This window comes from Cyanistes caeruleus, chromosome Z, assembly GCF_971803275.1.
Source record: "Cyanistes caeruleus chromosome Z, bCyaCae1.hap1.1, whole genome shotgun sequence".
Lineage (NCBI taxonomy): Eukaryota > Metazoa > Chordata > Aves > Passeriformes > Paridae > Cyanistes > Cyanistes caeruleus.
The window spans coordinates 59,406,834-59,423,760 of NC_141732.1; the positions used below are offsets into that span (position 1 = coordinate 59,406,834).

The 16,927-nt window shown below is 39.3% G+C and overlaps 1 protein-coding gene and 1 long non-coding RNA gene across 6 annotated transcripts in view; one reads left to right on the forward strand and one right to left on the reverse strand.

The window, feature by feature from the left end:
* The first annotated feature begins 2,835 nt into the window (after positions 1-2,835).
* Positions 2,836-16,788, forward strand: LOC111941373 (uncharacterized). The gene is made up of 3 exons (XR_002869986.2): positions 2,836-2,993; positions 12,790-13,010; positions 14,070-16,788. It is a non-coding gene; the product is annotated as an uncharacterized LOC111941373 (long non-coding RNA).
* PIK3R1 (phosphoinositide-3-kinase regulatory subunit 1) overlaps positions 7,082-16,927 on the reverse strand; it is a 62,214-nt gene continuing 52,368 nt past the window's right edge. For all 5 annotated transcript variants that reach the window (XM_086869273.1, XM_023944496.2, XM_023944498.2 and 2 more), the window contains 6 exons: positions 16,346-16,471; positions 15,180-15,322; positions 14,730-14,906; positions 14,567-14,635; positions 12,176-12,346; positions 7,082-11,711 (listed from right to left, as the gene is read on the reverse strand). In XM_086869273.1, coding sequence (XP_086725399.1) covers positions 11,522-11,711; positions 12,176-12,346; positions 14,567-14,635; positions 14,730-14,906; positions 15,180-15,322; positions 16,346-16,471 — 876 coding nt within the window. In that variant the 3' untranslated portion in view covers positions 7,082-11,521. The remainder of the gene's footprint in view (positions 11,712-12,175; positions 12,347-14,566; positions 14,636-14,729; positions 14,907-15,179; positions 15,323-16,345; positions 16,472-16,927) is intronic.

The following is a 16,927-nucleotide window of genomic DNA, read 5'->3' on the forward strand; positions in this document are numbered from 1 at the left end:
AACAATGGAAGAAAACTTGTTTTTTCACATCTTGTGGTCCTCTTCTCACAGTGGGAGTTAGCTGTCAAAGCTCCAGAGCTAGGTTTGTATCAGAAGCTCTAGAGGTGAAAATGTAGATAAACTTCAGATGTGAATTATGTGCTGAAGACTCTGAAGATGTCAGCTCAAAGACAAAAACATACATGTTGAATTGGTCATGGACACACACCAGTCAAGGGCTACATTTTTATAACCAGATGGGAGAGCACTTTCTTTGAGCTTCTGGATCAGGCATGTTTCTCACATGCATCATGATTTTATATTAGGTTATAAGTCAGCCACCACCTTCCCTCACAGCTCTGTTGCCATGGAAAACAACTGAGGTGCATGGCTGGGAGTAGCTTTGGCTGCTTCAGCTGGTTTCCCATTCAGCGGCCAGAACACTAAAATTTGAGAGCAATCAAAAAGACAACAGCCCTTGTTTTTTGACTGGAGATAAATACACCAGATATAATCTAGCAATCATAAATATTGTCTTGAAAGACAGGTGTCCACCAAGGAAGGTGGGAACCTCCCTTGAAATGGACAATATGACCCCCTTCCCTCCAGATTATTGTAAATTTGAAACTAAGGATGTTTCAGACAATAATATGGGGAAAGGAATAACAATTCTTTACTGGTATGTATGTATAACAAGGCAAACAAACCATAACAACAAACAAGAACAGAAAACCCCATTAACAGTCTCCTCCCTGCAGTTTAATCCATCTCCCCTTGCTGCAGCTCCGGGCACGGCCGGCAGGGGGCGCTGCTGCTCCCGCCGGAAGGGGCGGGATGGAGCGGGGATTCTGCCAGGCCGACAGGGGGCGCTGTGGCGCGGGCACCACGCCGTCATGGCTGTTCAGCCCAGGCGGGAAGGGACAGGAGAGAGGCTTTGATTCACAAACCCCTGGGACAGCTGGGCCTGGTGCCCCTCTGGATAATGAAATGAGTTTTAGAAGGGACCTCAGAGCAGCCTCTGGAATGGCAGGGATGAGGAAAGTCCCAGAGTATCAGAAACTCCACAGCTGTTTCTGACTCCTACAAACCGTAGGAGGTCTCGGCATGCACGGGGTGTGGGGCTACAGTGTAGTGGGAAAAAAATCCTGGAGCAGTGGCAGAGAAGCAGCGGGGCTGGGCAGGCTCCTGAGCATGGCAGGGAGAGGCTCTCTTGAAGTGGAAAAGGTGCTTGGGGGTCCTAGGGTTTCCCCTGAGGCACCCCAGCAGAAGGTGAAGGGTGAGGCAGGGTGTTAATAAGGCCCCAGTGCAATGGCCGCGCTTACGGGCAGAGCTCCACTCACTGTGGAAGGTGGCAGGAGACAGAACCCTGCAGTGGTGGTGAATTCTACTGACAGCAACCTCTTTTTCCCCCATAAATGCTGAGAGACCAAGACACACTAGGAGCTGCACACAGCCCCTTCCCCCAGTCCCAACATTGTGGTATTTCTGCCCTTCCCTCATCTCCCTCAGTTGCACTCCTACCCCTTCTCCACAGTTACTTTATTTTAAATAACAATTGTTATTGGTTTTTTTAGCAACAAAATGGGAGAAAATGCACTAAGAGAAAGAAAACAAAAAAAGAAAAATCCTAACCTCCAACAAATATGTGCAAAAGACATGGGATCATTCATGCTCCACAAGTGTCTGCTCTGGAAAATCCCTATAGCAATGTGTTTCACCTGGGCAGCATAGTTACTTCTTTACTGAGGCATTGATGTGGATTTCTTTGACTTGTCCAGAGGATTTTCCTCAATTTTATACCAATTACAAAGGATGCTTGAATTTTGGAAATTTGGGGGAGAGTGGCATTTTGAAAGGAAGACAATCCATTGGCACAGCCTGTCTAAGAAGCTGAATGCGTTTTCCATTAGTTAGCTTGTCTTCAGACCTAAGGTTATGTTATTGGGTGTATTCCACTAAGAAATGTCAGGTGAGCCTTAGGTCATGGATATTACAATCATTGCGTTTCCAACAGAGACCCGCTGAAGGGAGCATTTGCATACATTGGTATAGTGAAAATAAGGGAGGACTTGTTCATATAATTGCCACAGCTAACCATCTTCCCCAGTAAAATGAGCTCTCTTCAACCATCTTAATAGAGGATGTGCTCTTTGGTATATGACACCAAAAGGAAAATTCTTACTGTCAAGACTTCAATAGCAGTTTCTTTCTTTTCCTGCCTGCTCCCATACTCTGGAAATGGCTGTTAGGAGCGAGGATTACTCAGGAGTTGCCTCACACAGCTGTGAGAAGAGTACACAGGCAAATTGTGTCTGGTCTCTGGCCACACCCTGCTGGAAGCACATGTGGCCCAGCCAGATAAGAGGCATTTTTTCTGCAGGAGAACCATGGACAAGACCTAGTTTGCAAATTTGACAGACCATGACAAGATTTCAGTTTCAGTAACACTGTTATTTGTAATGAAGATCAAGACATTTTGAAATATCAATGTCATTTAATTGTGTGCATTTGTACACAGGTGGCCTTTTATATTTTTTTTTTTTCATTAAATCAGTTTGTCCTCTTATTCTGTCTGAAATACTCACAGCCCTGCAGGAGAGTGGCTGTGCATATTCACTCACAAACTAGGTCAGTTTGTTTTCACCTAGGAGCAATATGCTCTTGCCCAGAAATCTACAGTGCCTACCATAAAGAGGTGCAATGCTGTGAACCCACTCTGATGATTTTACTCACGTATCCTGAGGAATCCTGGTGCTCAAGGGTTGTTTGTCAATCCCTGGCTTTCTTGTTTATATTGCCTCTTATCAGTAGAGCAACAGGCTGTTTTCATAGCAGCTTCTCTTCTTTCATCTCAAGACTTCTGAAGCTTCTCCAGAAATGTTCCTGCCTTTGACCTGACACTGGATCTGCTCTAGCCACTGAAGCTATTCAAGGCCTGATTTTCCATTTCATTGGATGGGGAAACTCCCCGGGCTGTCTCCAGACTCTTCCCAGTAAACATTCTGCACTGGAAGGTATGGTTTAACTGGAGTAGGTATGCAGACACTCATGTACCCAAAAAAACCACATAGGACCTACCACCTTCTTGAATTTTTCATGTAGTAGATGCCTGGGGGATTTCACACAGCTGTCCTGCCCTGAGGTAGAACTCAGTCTGACTGGAAGGTAATTTGACTGAAGTCTTTCCTATCTTAGTTTTACTATCACAATACCCCAATCTGTGGTCTTGGCTATGAACCAACTGGAAGGAAAGAAAATCAAGTTCCCTAAATTTCCTCTGGATAAGAAAGGTAATATAGATGTAGTGTCTAACAAACTGATCTTACTTGGAAAAAACTAGCAGCATCTTCTTCATCCATGTCTTTTCAGTGACCACATGGCTGGCAAGAGACCAAATTATTCCACAAAAGACAGGTCTATAGCCCTCACAAAGACAAGCTGTTGGGAGGCACTGATAAGCCATATCTGAGGTAGTGCCAGGTTTTTCCCTGAAGCAGTAAGAGAAGGCAGTGGTATCACGGCATTACTGCTTATCTGGATTCCTCTGTGTGGAGTCCAGCATTACATCTCCAAGGAAGATATGGAGCAGCATCTTTTTGAACCTGTCACCCTTGCAATTATTATGAAAAACCCAAGTTCTGTAAACCAATTGAAATTCCAGACCCAAATTAATTGTCCTTTATCATTATGCCTAAGAGCAGGAGACATTGCAGCTGGTACTGGAAAGACTAAAACTGAACTGCTTATCAGCAGGGAAGAGACTGAGTTCATCTAACCTTAGCCACATGAAAGGTGCACATCTAGCATAAACCATTTGCCTGGGCTCTCCTTCCAGTCAGTGGAACAATTCCACAGAGTGATTCACTGCATCCTAAGAATAGTGCCTGAGGTAGGTGGCTTGAATCACTCTGGGGAATTGCCTGTCTCTCTGAAGAGAGGTTTTGCCAGACAGCTTTGATGACAAGCCTTTATGTGCTTAAAATTAGATGAGATGAATCCCACTTCTTAATGTTCAAACTCACTGTCTTTCTGAAACAAGGAAGAGCTGCAAATTGCATGAGAACACAAATAGCTGATGTTTTTAAGTGAGAGCCTTTACCCAAAGACAATCCTGCCTGTATTTCACAGGGAAGGTGGAAGGCAACTGGACGGTGCAGTCTGGGTGAGAGGTGCTTGCTCAGTCTACAGTGAGAGGTGTGAAGCTGTTCCTCTCGCCTTTGCTCCCTGGTCTTGCTCCAGTTCTGACACCTGCTGATTTGCATTCCTCTCGTGGTTCCACATCATGCTGTATGAGGTCTCTACTCCCATTCAGCCTTAACACAAGCTATTAAGAGTAGCTATACCTTTTAGATAGGTAAAGCTTACTGCTCATTGCTCTGAGTGCAGCGACAGGCATGAGGGCCCATGAAAGCCATAAACCACTGCCATGGGTACTGGGTAGGCAGGGGTAATGGACTATCCTGTCACACAAACAAGGCACACAATTCCCTGTGGAACTGACTCCAAACATTGACTCTCAGTGTGTATGTTTCACCTAACACCCCATGGATGACTCTTGAAGGACTTCCACCAGTTACAACATGGAAAAAAAGTGGAAAAGATGAATTGAGCAATATTTGTTTTATACCAAGCACAAGATTTTTGGGGAAAAAAAGTAAACCATGTAGAAACATTTATAGAGGATAAAATGCTCTCAGGTATGAATTAATTATTTTTTCTCTCAGGTCTTCTATATGAGTTAGGAATACCAGACACATGACAGTGAAATCATCATCTGAATTAACTAAATTCATGTCCTGTTTTGTCAATATTCTTTGTTCAAAGGCCTGAGAATGGTAGGCTTTAGATCCTTTTGTGTGGTCCCTGTTAAATTTTACTCCTGTCAATATTTGCACATTTAAATCAGTAGCCCTAAATGCCTCCATTTTTAGTATGCAAAGGTTATTTCTTCATAGAGGACAGAGTGGCACAAGTGATGTCCTTGCAGTGACATCCTGGCAGAAAACAAGCCATGGATGAAACCCTGCTTTTTCAAAGAAGGGCATTTCTGGTTATCTGACTGCTTGATCAGAGGTCAAAAGGCTTGTCCCTGCAAAGATTATCCAAAGTTTAAATAGTGGCTGATCAATTAATATCTGTTTATCTAGAAGGTCCCAGCAGAATTTCTCTTTTTGGTGGTCTATGTATTTGAGGACATAGGCCCTCAGAGACATAAAAAGAGAGACACCAGAACCACGCAGTGCTCTCACAGTTCCTGCTTTTTGTTGTACCAGAGGCAATAGGGAAGGCCTGCTGCCTCTCGTGCAGTCCATGTCTGTCTGGAAGCATGTCTGACCTCCCTCCCTCACAGGCCGTCCTGCAGGGAAAGCAAAACCACTTATTTTTAGCCTTCTTTCCAGTCAGGGATGCTGGAAAGTCTCTGCTGTTTGCTATTTCCTCAGTTTGCACCCTCTAAATGAGGGAATGGGGCCCCTGTGGTGAATGTTAGGTGTGTCCTAATGGCAATCATTTCAAAAGAGTCCCCATATGAACAGGAGCAGCTCTTCCCCCATGACGGCTGGGAATGCTGTTAAGGGCAGTGAAAGGTGGCCCAGGGATTCAGAAGTGCTCCCCTTGCCCTTCTGTGCCTGGCTGCAGGCCTGGGAGCATCTGTTGGTCCCTGCAGAGCCATGGAAATGGCAACAGTGAGTATTAAAACTTTCCCTCCCCTTTTTGGCTTCACAGCTCAGATATAGGGATTTGTGTGAAGTTACTTGCACACAATTTTGCATAAGTCAAGCAACTTTGGGAGAAAAAATTCCAACCCATGTGCATTCCCAAGCTTTAAAAATATCACACCCATTTGTATGTGCACAAGGACAGATTTCAGCGGTTTTCTCTATGGTTCTGTGACCATCAAAGTTTAGCAAGAAAGCAGAGAGGGAAAGTGGAGGAGTGTTTGTCTGCAGACAGTAAAAATAGAATGGCATTTTTGCAAACTACTTTTCTAGTCTGCCAAGAGTGATTCCTATGCAATGTATGATACTGCCAAGAAGTCTGCCAGACCATAGATTTTTCTGGATTATGATCCATCAGTCTTAATTTCTCTCCAATAGATGATGATAGATGAAACATGATTCATCACCTAGCTCACCTTTTTTTTTCTGTGATGACTCTGTGGCTGCAGAAGCCTTTGTGGTCCCCAACATTGGTCCAGGGGGCAGGAGTGAGATAAACTCATTGTCAGTACAAAAGAATCTGCCTTCTGAAAAAAACTGCAACAGATGCAAGTGCTGGAGATCAAGCCCCACTTGCTATTAAGCAGGCTAAAAATATAGTAATAGCCTGTAGTCTAAGTTTCTTGTAAGAATCTCTAAGGGCCTGTGACAATGTTGTGGCTGTTAAAAACTGTTCAAGTCTGTGCTGAGTATCTCAGTCAAATGTATTTCCACATTAGTGTGAGCAATATGTAAGCAAATTTTAGAATGGAAACCTTGGACAGAATGGGAATAGGAATCTCCTTCTTCTTCCAGAGTAGCTGGCTGACTTCCCCGGAGGACCTCCCTTGGGGCAACATATGAATGAGCTTGAAGAAGTCAGATACCATATACCAATAATGAGGGGTAGCAAACAATATTCACAATTGGCCTTACCCAAACCCCTCCCCCCATATTTCCCCCACTTCTTCAGTCTTATGCTGGTTTTCACAATTAGATGCAGTCATGAAGCTGGTAAATGACTTACAGTTGCAAAAGCTGACAGGCTGGCTTCATGGAAATCAGTGATAAAACTCACACTCTTTTCAGGAGAACCATAACTACCTGCACTGCAAGAGGCAGTTCACAGATCATGAGTATTGTACTGTTTTTGCAATAGTATGAGATGAGCAAAACTGTCATTTTGTCACTGTTTGACAGGTTATTTTGGAGCTATTCAACTACCTCATTCAGTTCAAGACACAAAATGGCTGTGAGTCAGCTGAAACTATTTGCTTCCTAGTTCCTCTAATAATAAAAGCATTTGGGTATCATTTTCAAAGAAGGCCACATATAGACAGGACGAGGTAGACAAGGATACTGGTAAATAGACATCTCAGTCCTTATTGAAGCCTCAACAACTGAACTGCAGTTTCAAAACAACCTTTATTCTGCTTGAAGACTTATTACACTTTTTAAAGCAACTCAAAAACAAGACACAGCTCCATCAACTCTACAGCTTGAACAAAATTTTAAGGAGGCATGTTTTCACTTTTGCCTTGTAAAGGCAATTTACAATCTGCTTTACCCTCCACCTCCTTAACGACAATTTTAAAACAAAGTAATCTTAATGTTTTAAAGACATGTAACAGAACAGAGCTTTATTTTCAAAAAACAAGAATTAAAAAAAAAAAAAATAGCAGCATATTGGGCAGCTAATGCAATCTCACCAGGACAAGCGCAATGTAACCTTACCAACTCGTACAGTTTAGTCTCAACTGCAGTGAACAGAACATGATTCTACATAAAATGTCGCACTTTGTAACCTTGTCCCATGGGAGGCATTATGCTTTGAGCTGCCCATTTCTAAAGTGACCCTGAAAAAAACAGTATCAGGATTCACTTTCCCAACTTAATACCATGCATAGCAAAAGCACTGTGTGAAAATCGGCAGTTTTCCCCATTAGAAGCATCTGAATGTTTTCCCAAGCGTTATAATTTCATTGCCAATTACAAGACAAAGCCATTTTTTCACTACAGAACAGTTGACACCAAATAGAAAATCTGAAGATTTGGTTTTACAGATTGCTTGACAAGATAACAGAACCATACAGACAAGCTTTTTTTTTTTTGCTTTTTTTTTTTTAAAGAAACTATCCAACAACACATAAACTCAGTTTTCTAACTGTATCTGGAAACATGCTGCACCCACAAAGGTCTAGTGTGCATGTGTGCGTCTAAACAAAGTTAATGATATCACTTACTGATTTCAGCAAAATGATCATGTTGTGTGAAAATGCATTTATATTGGGAACTGTTCGTACATAAACACAGCAAGTGTGTACGAATACGCACAGATACACATCCCCAACCTGCAAATTCATATTTCAACTTAAGTATATCAGAAACTCTTGATTTTGCTTGTGAGTTTTGGTTCTCTTTGCTATGTCTCATGCCTTTCAAAGGCTTTGTGAAAGAGATGCTGCAGTGCAGCATAACTCAGGGATTGGAAATAAAACAAAAAGTTTCCAAAACCAAAAAAATAAAAAAATAAAAAAAGGTAACAGAATAAAGCCCATCCATGAATTATATTAGATGAAAAAAACTATGCATCAATAGAAATACAGGAAAACACTGTGTTTCTTCAGTTATATCCCCATGATTTTTTTTCTGTATATAGTAGTCTGAGATCAAATCAAAACTGGAGTGAACAATATGGTACATTAAAGACAAACAACTCTGCAGTGAATAGGGCCTTTGGCAGGACTTAGCTCTGTGCATTAAGGAGGGAGAGAAATGCAGAGGCCACAAAATATGTAAGTACCAAAGAAAACCCACTCATGCCAATTTGAGGGCATAAATGATCCCCGCAAATTGCACAGACCCTGTGTAGGCAGAACATCCCCTTAAGAAGCCCTAAGCACTCATCCTTACAACATAGTGCTTATTTCTCATTGTTGCTTGTGCAAGAAAAGCAAGTGTCAAATCTGCACACACAGTATTTTTTTTTCTGCTACAGCCACACACAAAGAGAAGTTGCACAGCACACAGGAACAAATTATATTCCATACTGGGCTGGGCATGCTAAGGATATGGCCCCATAGCAGGGGTTTGCTTAATGTGAGGAAAATTAGATCCAAATGCTTTACTATGATAAAATTTCTTGACAAATGCTACGTGAAACATCAATTCAGATTACATATATTTTGCCTACAGAGAAAAAAATACAATTTTACTCTTAAAATATTTAACATTCAGAAACTAATATATGTCGAAGAATATCTTGGATTGCTACAAGAGTTAAATTGCTGTATATTGAACTAATCTGTAACTTCAAGCCCAGTAGTATAACTGGCATGCTAGAGTAATTGTTGGTGTTTTTCCTACTATAAACCAGTTATTAGCATAACAGATGCACATGGTCCTACAGGCCTGAAAAAAGTGTGGAATGAGGAAGGGAAGGCATGAAGACTTAACTTCTATTCAGGAAAAATATTCAGAATAAATTTCTAAGTGATGACTATCATGAAACAATATTTGTTGAATCTTGTTTCCTGATATAAATTCTAGTAAAAAAATACACCCATAGGAAAGCAAAGACAACCCACCAAAAAAAACAAAACAAAAACAGAAAAAGAGACCATGAAGTCAAAATAAAATCAAAAGCCCTAGAGCCTCAGAACTGAAGTAACAATGCAAAAATGAAAATATAATATAAGGATTATTGGAGACTGGCAAATTTCTAATTATTATTTCCAATAGCTTAAAAAAGCATTGCATACTTTGAAACAAAACACAAGGATTACTAACCTATCTATTATGAGAGAACTATTATGAGAGAACTCCATGGGTCTCACTCTTGTGATTGTGTGTGCAACTCTCTTTAATAGTAATGGATCTTATCTTTTGCATATTGGGGGAAGAATAATTTCATATGTTCACTTAGCCAAATCTTTTCCATGATTTCTCTAAACTTCATTACTTATTGATTTGCAACATGTGAATTTCATCAGTGGTCAGGACAATAAATAACCATTGCAAACCATTAATTGTGAACTATCCCAGGATTATAGGTAACTCTGCTTTAGTGAGAATTATGTTTATGTTTCCTTTAACTGAACCATGACTTTATAAGTCTCTGCTGCCCTGAAATTATGTAAGTGTTCACTTTGATACTGCCTCAGTATACAGACTTTTGAAAATACATATCATAGCCTAATCATTTTCTAAAAAGACATTTTCCAGTCTTAATTAGTTCTATATTGTATCCAAATATTCTCAGTAGAAGTGGAAGTTGGTTTTTTCCCACAATACTAGTACAAAAAACAAACCTAGGCAACAGATTAGAGAAACTTCCTTCATGTGAAATGAAAATACCTTTGCAGGCTGATAAAAATTCTGTCATAGGAGGTCAAGAAGTCATTTATTTACTGTGAAGGTGGACTCATTCTGAGATCCAAACTATCTACACTCTACACTGCAGTAGCAAAATATCCCCATGTTTTTCTGCAGTCACTATCAAAGAAGGATACATTATTTTTCTTGTCTTCCATATACAAAGACAATCATGACAGAAGTTCAAAATGCTTCAAGAAGCAAATGTAGCATGGTACCGTATTCTAAAGTTATCTCTGAAACAGTATTGTTGGACTCAGTGATATTTTGTAATGTTCATATATTTTTTATTGAATTAAGCAGCTTTGAAGCTTATCAGGCACTGCCCAACAAAATATTTAGTCAAAAAAAAATTCACCAACTTTTTAAACTTTGAGCTAGTAGCTCAATATTCTGTACAATGAAAATTGCAAAATATTTCATAGTTTTAATTCTCAGGCCAACTCTTGCTGGCCCCCTGTACATGAAAACAGAACAAAACAAAAACAAACAAACAAAAAAACAACAAAAAATTATTAACAAAAAATAATCACCAGGAAAAATATCCTTAGGTAAAAGAAATAAAAAAAAAAAAAAAAGACAAAAACCCAAGAAAAATAAGCTTAATCTGTAGATATACTTGAGAGAATACTACAGCCTAAAGAAAATTTAGTATTGCATAGCATAGTCTAAAAATTCAGCTTTTAGCGAACAGAAAAGGAAAAACTGAAGCAGTTTGGTATTGACAGTTTCCACCAATTATAGTTAGTCATCCAGTACTATGTACATTATTATACACTGTATGCCATTGAAAATCCTGTTTTCTTCAGTCTTAAATATATTCTTAAAACAGGATTTTTAGTCATCTAAACAAAACGCTTCCTGGCACTTTGCTATTACAATTACTCTGAACAATATACTGTAACTGATGTCCTTTTAAAGTGTCCCTTAGAAATGAAAGTGCCACTCTGCTACATATCATTCACCAGAAACCAAAACAGAACCACAATGCTGTATGTCTGGATCCACTGAGTGCAGCAACACCATTCCAAGTCAGACTGTGACCACGAAATTCCAATAACTGAATGACACAGACCTCTTATACCTTGTGTCTGGATAATCCAATGTTCTAGCTGGTAAAGCTTCAGAAGTGGTCGTAAACAAGCACCATGCTTAAAGGCCTCATTGTCCCTGCAGGGAGATCAGGTTTGGATTTTTCTCTTGTGTTTTTCTTTTATAATTACAAAAAAAACAAAACAAAACAAAACAAAACCCCAAAAAACACTTCAGATTACAAACAGATTCACAGCATAACACTGTGATCTCTCCCACTGCAGTTGTGAAGGAAATCTCTAGTCCCATCTGAAGACAAATAGCTTTGATACTGCAAATTCTTGAGTAAAGCTGAATGGAGCCTTTTCTCTCCAGAGGCCTCAATGTTGCCAAATCATTTCTTTAAAAAAAACAACAAACAACCCAGAGTATTAAGATCTTCATCGCCTCTGCTGTGCATATACTGGGTAGGCTAGTGTGACATTGAGAGAGTCATTGTGCTGCACAAGGGATGTGTGTTGGTAATGTAGCACCAGTTCTTTGAGCGAGTTGTACAAGTTATATGGCTCTGCAAATCCATACCCAGTAGGTGTTTTGTTTATCACACAGTGCTTTACTTCGCCATCCACCCTAAAAAAAAAACAAACAAAACCAACCAATTTTTAGTTTGTGAGTACAAGAAAATTAAGATAAAAAATAAGGTATTAGCAACACATCTTAAGATGCTACTCAGCACATAGAATTCCTCTGTTCTGTGGTGGGATAATGGTAAAAACCTATGTTTAGTCCAAATTTGTGAATGCCATCCTAGCTTAGGGGGGCAGGAGATAGGGAGGACTTAGCAGCTGCACAGAAAGAAGTGCACACATGTTTTGGTTTCCCATCTGAGTGAGGCTCCTCTGTGGGAGTGACACAGGTTGGAGCTGTGTAGGAAATGAAGCAGCAATAAGAACAGCCTCAAGACCCCTTGACCTGCTTCTAAGCCTAAAGAAAAAGATCCAAGAGGAATTGTGCATATTCAAGTGTCTATCTGCCCCCAGCTGAAGGTGGCCCCTTGCATGCTGGTTATACTGCTCACAAGTTAGGGTACATACACAACAGAGCAGGCATAGCAGCCTTGTTTGCTGCTCTCTCGAACAAGGAATGTTCCATCTCGTTTTCCCCGCAGCAGATTTTCAGCTTGGCTTCTATTGATATTTCCCACATTCCACGTTCTCTCGTCATGATGGGGCAAGTCCTCATCATCTTCTACCATAGAGTATTGACTGTCAAAAATGAAAAATGTGTTTGTGAAACATAGAACAAAATCCACTAATTAAATAGTCTTTATTCTGTATTACAGTGGTTAGCAGTATGCCTCCTTGGTAAAACTAGGGATTTAAACCAAGTAATACTCCACCATAATAAGATGATGTGTTATTTTTCAGGATATGCTGTGAGCACTTCAGTACTTCTGCCATTGCTCACTGTTTTGGTAAATAGCAAGCCCAACAAAATCAGTACCCACTGAGTCAGCTTCATTTCCAAAGATCAGAACATTTGGTCAGCAGTGAAAAATCATACAATGTATCAACTACAGCTGCTGCTTGGAGAACCTCTGAGCAGTTGCACAGGGAGACAGATTAATTATTTATAGGGGAATGGCTTTGTGAAAAGGTGCAATAGTGGAGTGCTTTCTCTCTTTCTCTCTCTCTCTCCTTATAAGCAGATTATGAAAATAGCATGCAATACATGCTTCTCTACTAAAGCAGCCACCAACTATAAAGCCGATTCAGAGTTACAGAGAAGCCTCTGAGTAAAAGTCAGCCCTGAAAAAGGAAGCATCTGGTTCAGCTGTGTGGATATCACTTTGGAATTCTGCAGTTCCAGAGCTCCCCAATCCCATAACAGCCTGCACTGGTTGGCCCTGCCTCTCCTGCTCAGCTTGCAGTAAGTCTGTGTTAGGCTGATGGATTTATTCTCTCTGTAATAGACTTTTAATTAGTTTTCCTTGTCTAAGAAAAGATGAATTCTCACTCATCCATGGTCCTGCCTTTCTGAAGATACTCAAGGTAGCCTAAAGAAATCAGGAATTGCACACAGAATTCTGGTTTTCATAAAAGAGAAAGGGTTTTTTGTTTTGGATAGCACTGCCTCCAGGTCCCTTATCCCATCCCTATTTTGACCTGCATGACATACACATACATTTAGTAGTGTCTCTGTTTTCAACTAGCATCTAGAGAAAGCAATTCTTGTTTTTTATCCTGCTTATTTTACTGCAATACAACTTCAGAAGAAAAGCCATATTCTAGAAGTTTAATTTTTCAGCAGTTACCAGACTTGACAGCAAGGAGTATGAGTGAGGGAAAATGAAGATTTTATTTAAACAGTTTCACTTACTATTTTGATGCTACACTAAACCCACAGAGTGTTCTTTGTCTACTGTTTAAGTGATAGGAACACTAGTGGGAACAGGTGCCTACGTATTTTACAACATCTCATCTTTGAGTTGTGCTAAGACTGAGAAAACAACATGGCTTTAAAATGTGTGTGTCTTTTTTATCTCCTGCTTCTACCACAGCAATAAGCACAATTTCCAGGATAACAGTAGGAGACTCAATAAACCAAGCCAAATTAAAATATATGTGGACAAGGCCAGAATGCAAGGCAGAATGCACTAGAGTCATTGTCAGCCTGCTGCTTTCATTGTATATTCAACCAGGTAGCATAAAAGAGATGCACAAGAAACTACATAGGCAGAAAATGTTAATACAATACTACTGAGACAATTTTGATTTTTCTGTTTGTTAATTTTTCACTGTTACTGTGCTTCAGATATTATTTTGTGACTTGTTTTTGTTTAAATTTGGTCTATGTTTACATAACCCAAGCACCTTTTGCCTTTTTTCCCAGGAATGAAATTAAATGTATTCATCAGCCTAGCCTCTGTAAACTTACAGTAAACAATACTGTTTTGAAATGACAGACTACTACCCTGCTGTTTTCCAGAAAAATGAAACAGACCACAAAACCAAAGAATATTCCAGCACATACAAATTTATCATCGCCAACAGCAATGTGACATGATAATGTGGGTACCCCTATACTGGATAACACGATGATACCACAGTTAAGACTTGGAAAAAGCCTGCTCATGCCTAAGAGAACTTCTGAATACTTTATCCATCCGTATGACATCTCTCTAAGGCACTAACACCTTATGAACTTAATTTTGCTGGTAAGAAAAATACACTAGTTACATTTCAGTGCTTTGCTACAGTAACTTGAAACAAGTTCCCGGAAAAAAGGAGGAGAGAAGGGGGTGAGACAGCATCCTTTCTAATACTTGCATTATGTAGGCTGTTATGTCTTTATAGTGTTCATTGTTACTGAAGACCTATGCTTGAGATTTCCTCTGTGTGCTCCAAGACTTAAATATGCTTTATCTCACTTTTGTATTTAGGTGATTTGAAACACCAGAAATATCTAAATCTTGCAATACTTACTCTTCTGCATTTTCATTTCCAAGCCATTCATTTAGTTTCTTTTGCCGAACACCTTTTTGAGTCAGCCACCTGAACAATAATTGCAAATGAAATTAATTTTTAGTCACAGAAGTTGGATACCGTTAAAAAAAACAAACGAAATTTGTTAATTCATGATACTCACATCAAGTACTGATCTCTTGTCTTCCTCAGCTGTATGAGGTCTGGCTTGATGCTGTTCATACGCTTGTCTATCTCTCTATATTCAGCTGCTTGCTTTTTTAAGTCTTCTTCTAATCTACGCCGGCTGTCCACAATTTCACTTATCCGAGACTTCAGCTTTTCATAGTTGTGCATGATTCTAGATGGAACAATGTGGTAGGTTACACTCTGATTTCTTATTTATAACTTTATAGTCTGCTATTTAGAGGCGTAGACACCTAAGAGAACAGATTATTTCTCCAGATGTAGGTAGTTATGCATTTTGCCAGTTTGCATCTAACCTATTTGAAGGTTCTTTGCTTACAACTGAACAATTTCAATTGTCATCTTGCTTCAGTTTCAGGCAGACCTATAGTTGGCCTATGGTTTTTTAAAAAATCATGTCATTTGATATGCAGAATCAAATACTGACCTTTGTATTTCTTTTTCATTTCCTTCCCGTTTAAATTTTTCGATGTATTCCTTACTGTATCTTTCTTGTGTTTGGCACTGCTCTTCAAATATTTTTATTGTTTCATTAAATGCCTCAATGGCTGTTCTTTTCATTTGAATTTCCTGAAAATAAAATAATTGTTATTACAGTTGTTATCAGATAAAGGGGAAGATTTATTGGCTTGTATTACAGAAACACTTCAGTATATTGTAGAAAAATATCCTTTCAATATCCCTTTACCAAAATGTATTCTGTCTGCTGAGCCTCATGGCACAGAGACAACAGGCTTGTGCAAAAGGCTACCATGGTAAGATTCCTATGATGAGGTTTATCAAGAAATAGAAAAATTCTAGTTTTCTTTCTTCTAATTTTTTAAGAATTCTAAAAAAGTAATCAGTTACAATCTTTGCGTTGTATAAATAAATTGATGCTTAGAACCTTATGGCAGTGCACTTTGCCCTTTGTATGAACTTAAGTCCTTAGAGGGACACCAGCTTTCTAAAATAAAGATGGCCTTGACAGGTCTCAGGAGGTTATCTAGCTTACCCTCCTGCCCCTGTATACCTAGCTGGTAGCAAAGTCTTAAGTCATTAGTTCAAGTTGGCAGCAATTCTCCAATTATCTTCAATTATTTTTAGGTGTATTTCCTGCACACTTTAAGAAGCAGTCTTCATTCTGGGTCTGTAAAACTGGACTAATTCATGGCACTTCAAGGCATGGCTAATAATTGATTAAGCTGAAAGAGGCCTCTTTTCATCCATGCATTTTTGTCTACACATGTCATCTCTTTATCTGGCATAAGTAAACCAGACCCTTCAAAAACTCATAATAAAATGCAATGCTTCCCTGCAAATGTGCCTTGAAAACCGTAACTCAGCTTGATGAGGTCAGTAGGCAGAAGTGGTGGTAAATCAAGACAGTTATGTACTTGCTTTGGATGGAGCTATCAGACTTGGACAGAGGGCAGCTTAACTTTACAGGTGGCTGTTCAAACATGAGTAAGCAATTGCATAGTCTGAACAAGCACATCAGGGCAATGCAGTGGTGGTGGAAGAGAGGAGTAGGAAGATGACAATGTGAATTCACAATAATATCCAAAATCTACGAAGTCTTACCATTCTCCCTTTAGTTCAAATCTAGCTCACCTGAGATGTTCTTGTGTAATCTTCATAGAGTCTGTCATATTCTCTGCTTTTTTCTTGGAACTGGGTATTATATTCATGTAATTTCTTTCCTACTGCTTCAATGCTATCCTCTTTTACAACTTGATCCTGGAATGATAAGCAGAGAGAAAGATATTCTGTAAGGAGACAATTATATTGCACAGCTTTTCTGGATAAAACTGCTTAAAAATGCTTAGATAATTACATGGAAATGTGATTCCTCTTTCACCAATATGGAGATACACTAAATGCATAATATGCAAATGAGAAATTAATGACAAAAAGGAATTTTGCATTGCAAGTGTTTAGCTTTATACTGATAATTACATATTTCACCATTGAGTGGGATAATTATTAAAATGTTTATTTCTTAACAGTATATCTGCAGTATTTAAAGTTTTAAATAAAACTCAAATTAAACTCAGTGCAAAGCATGGAGTTGGTTTTAAACAAAAACATCAAGTTTTGTACCCACTTGATTTTTTCAAACATTAACAGAGCTGAAGTTCTACACATTCTTCAAGTTCAGCAATAATTTCTCTGTATTTAAGTGAAATGCAAAGA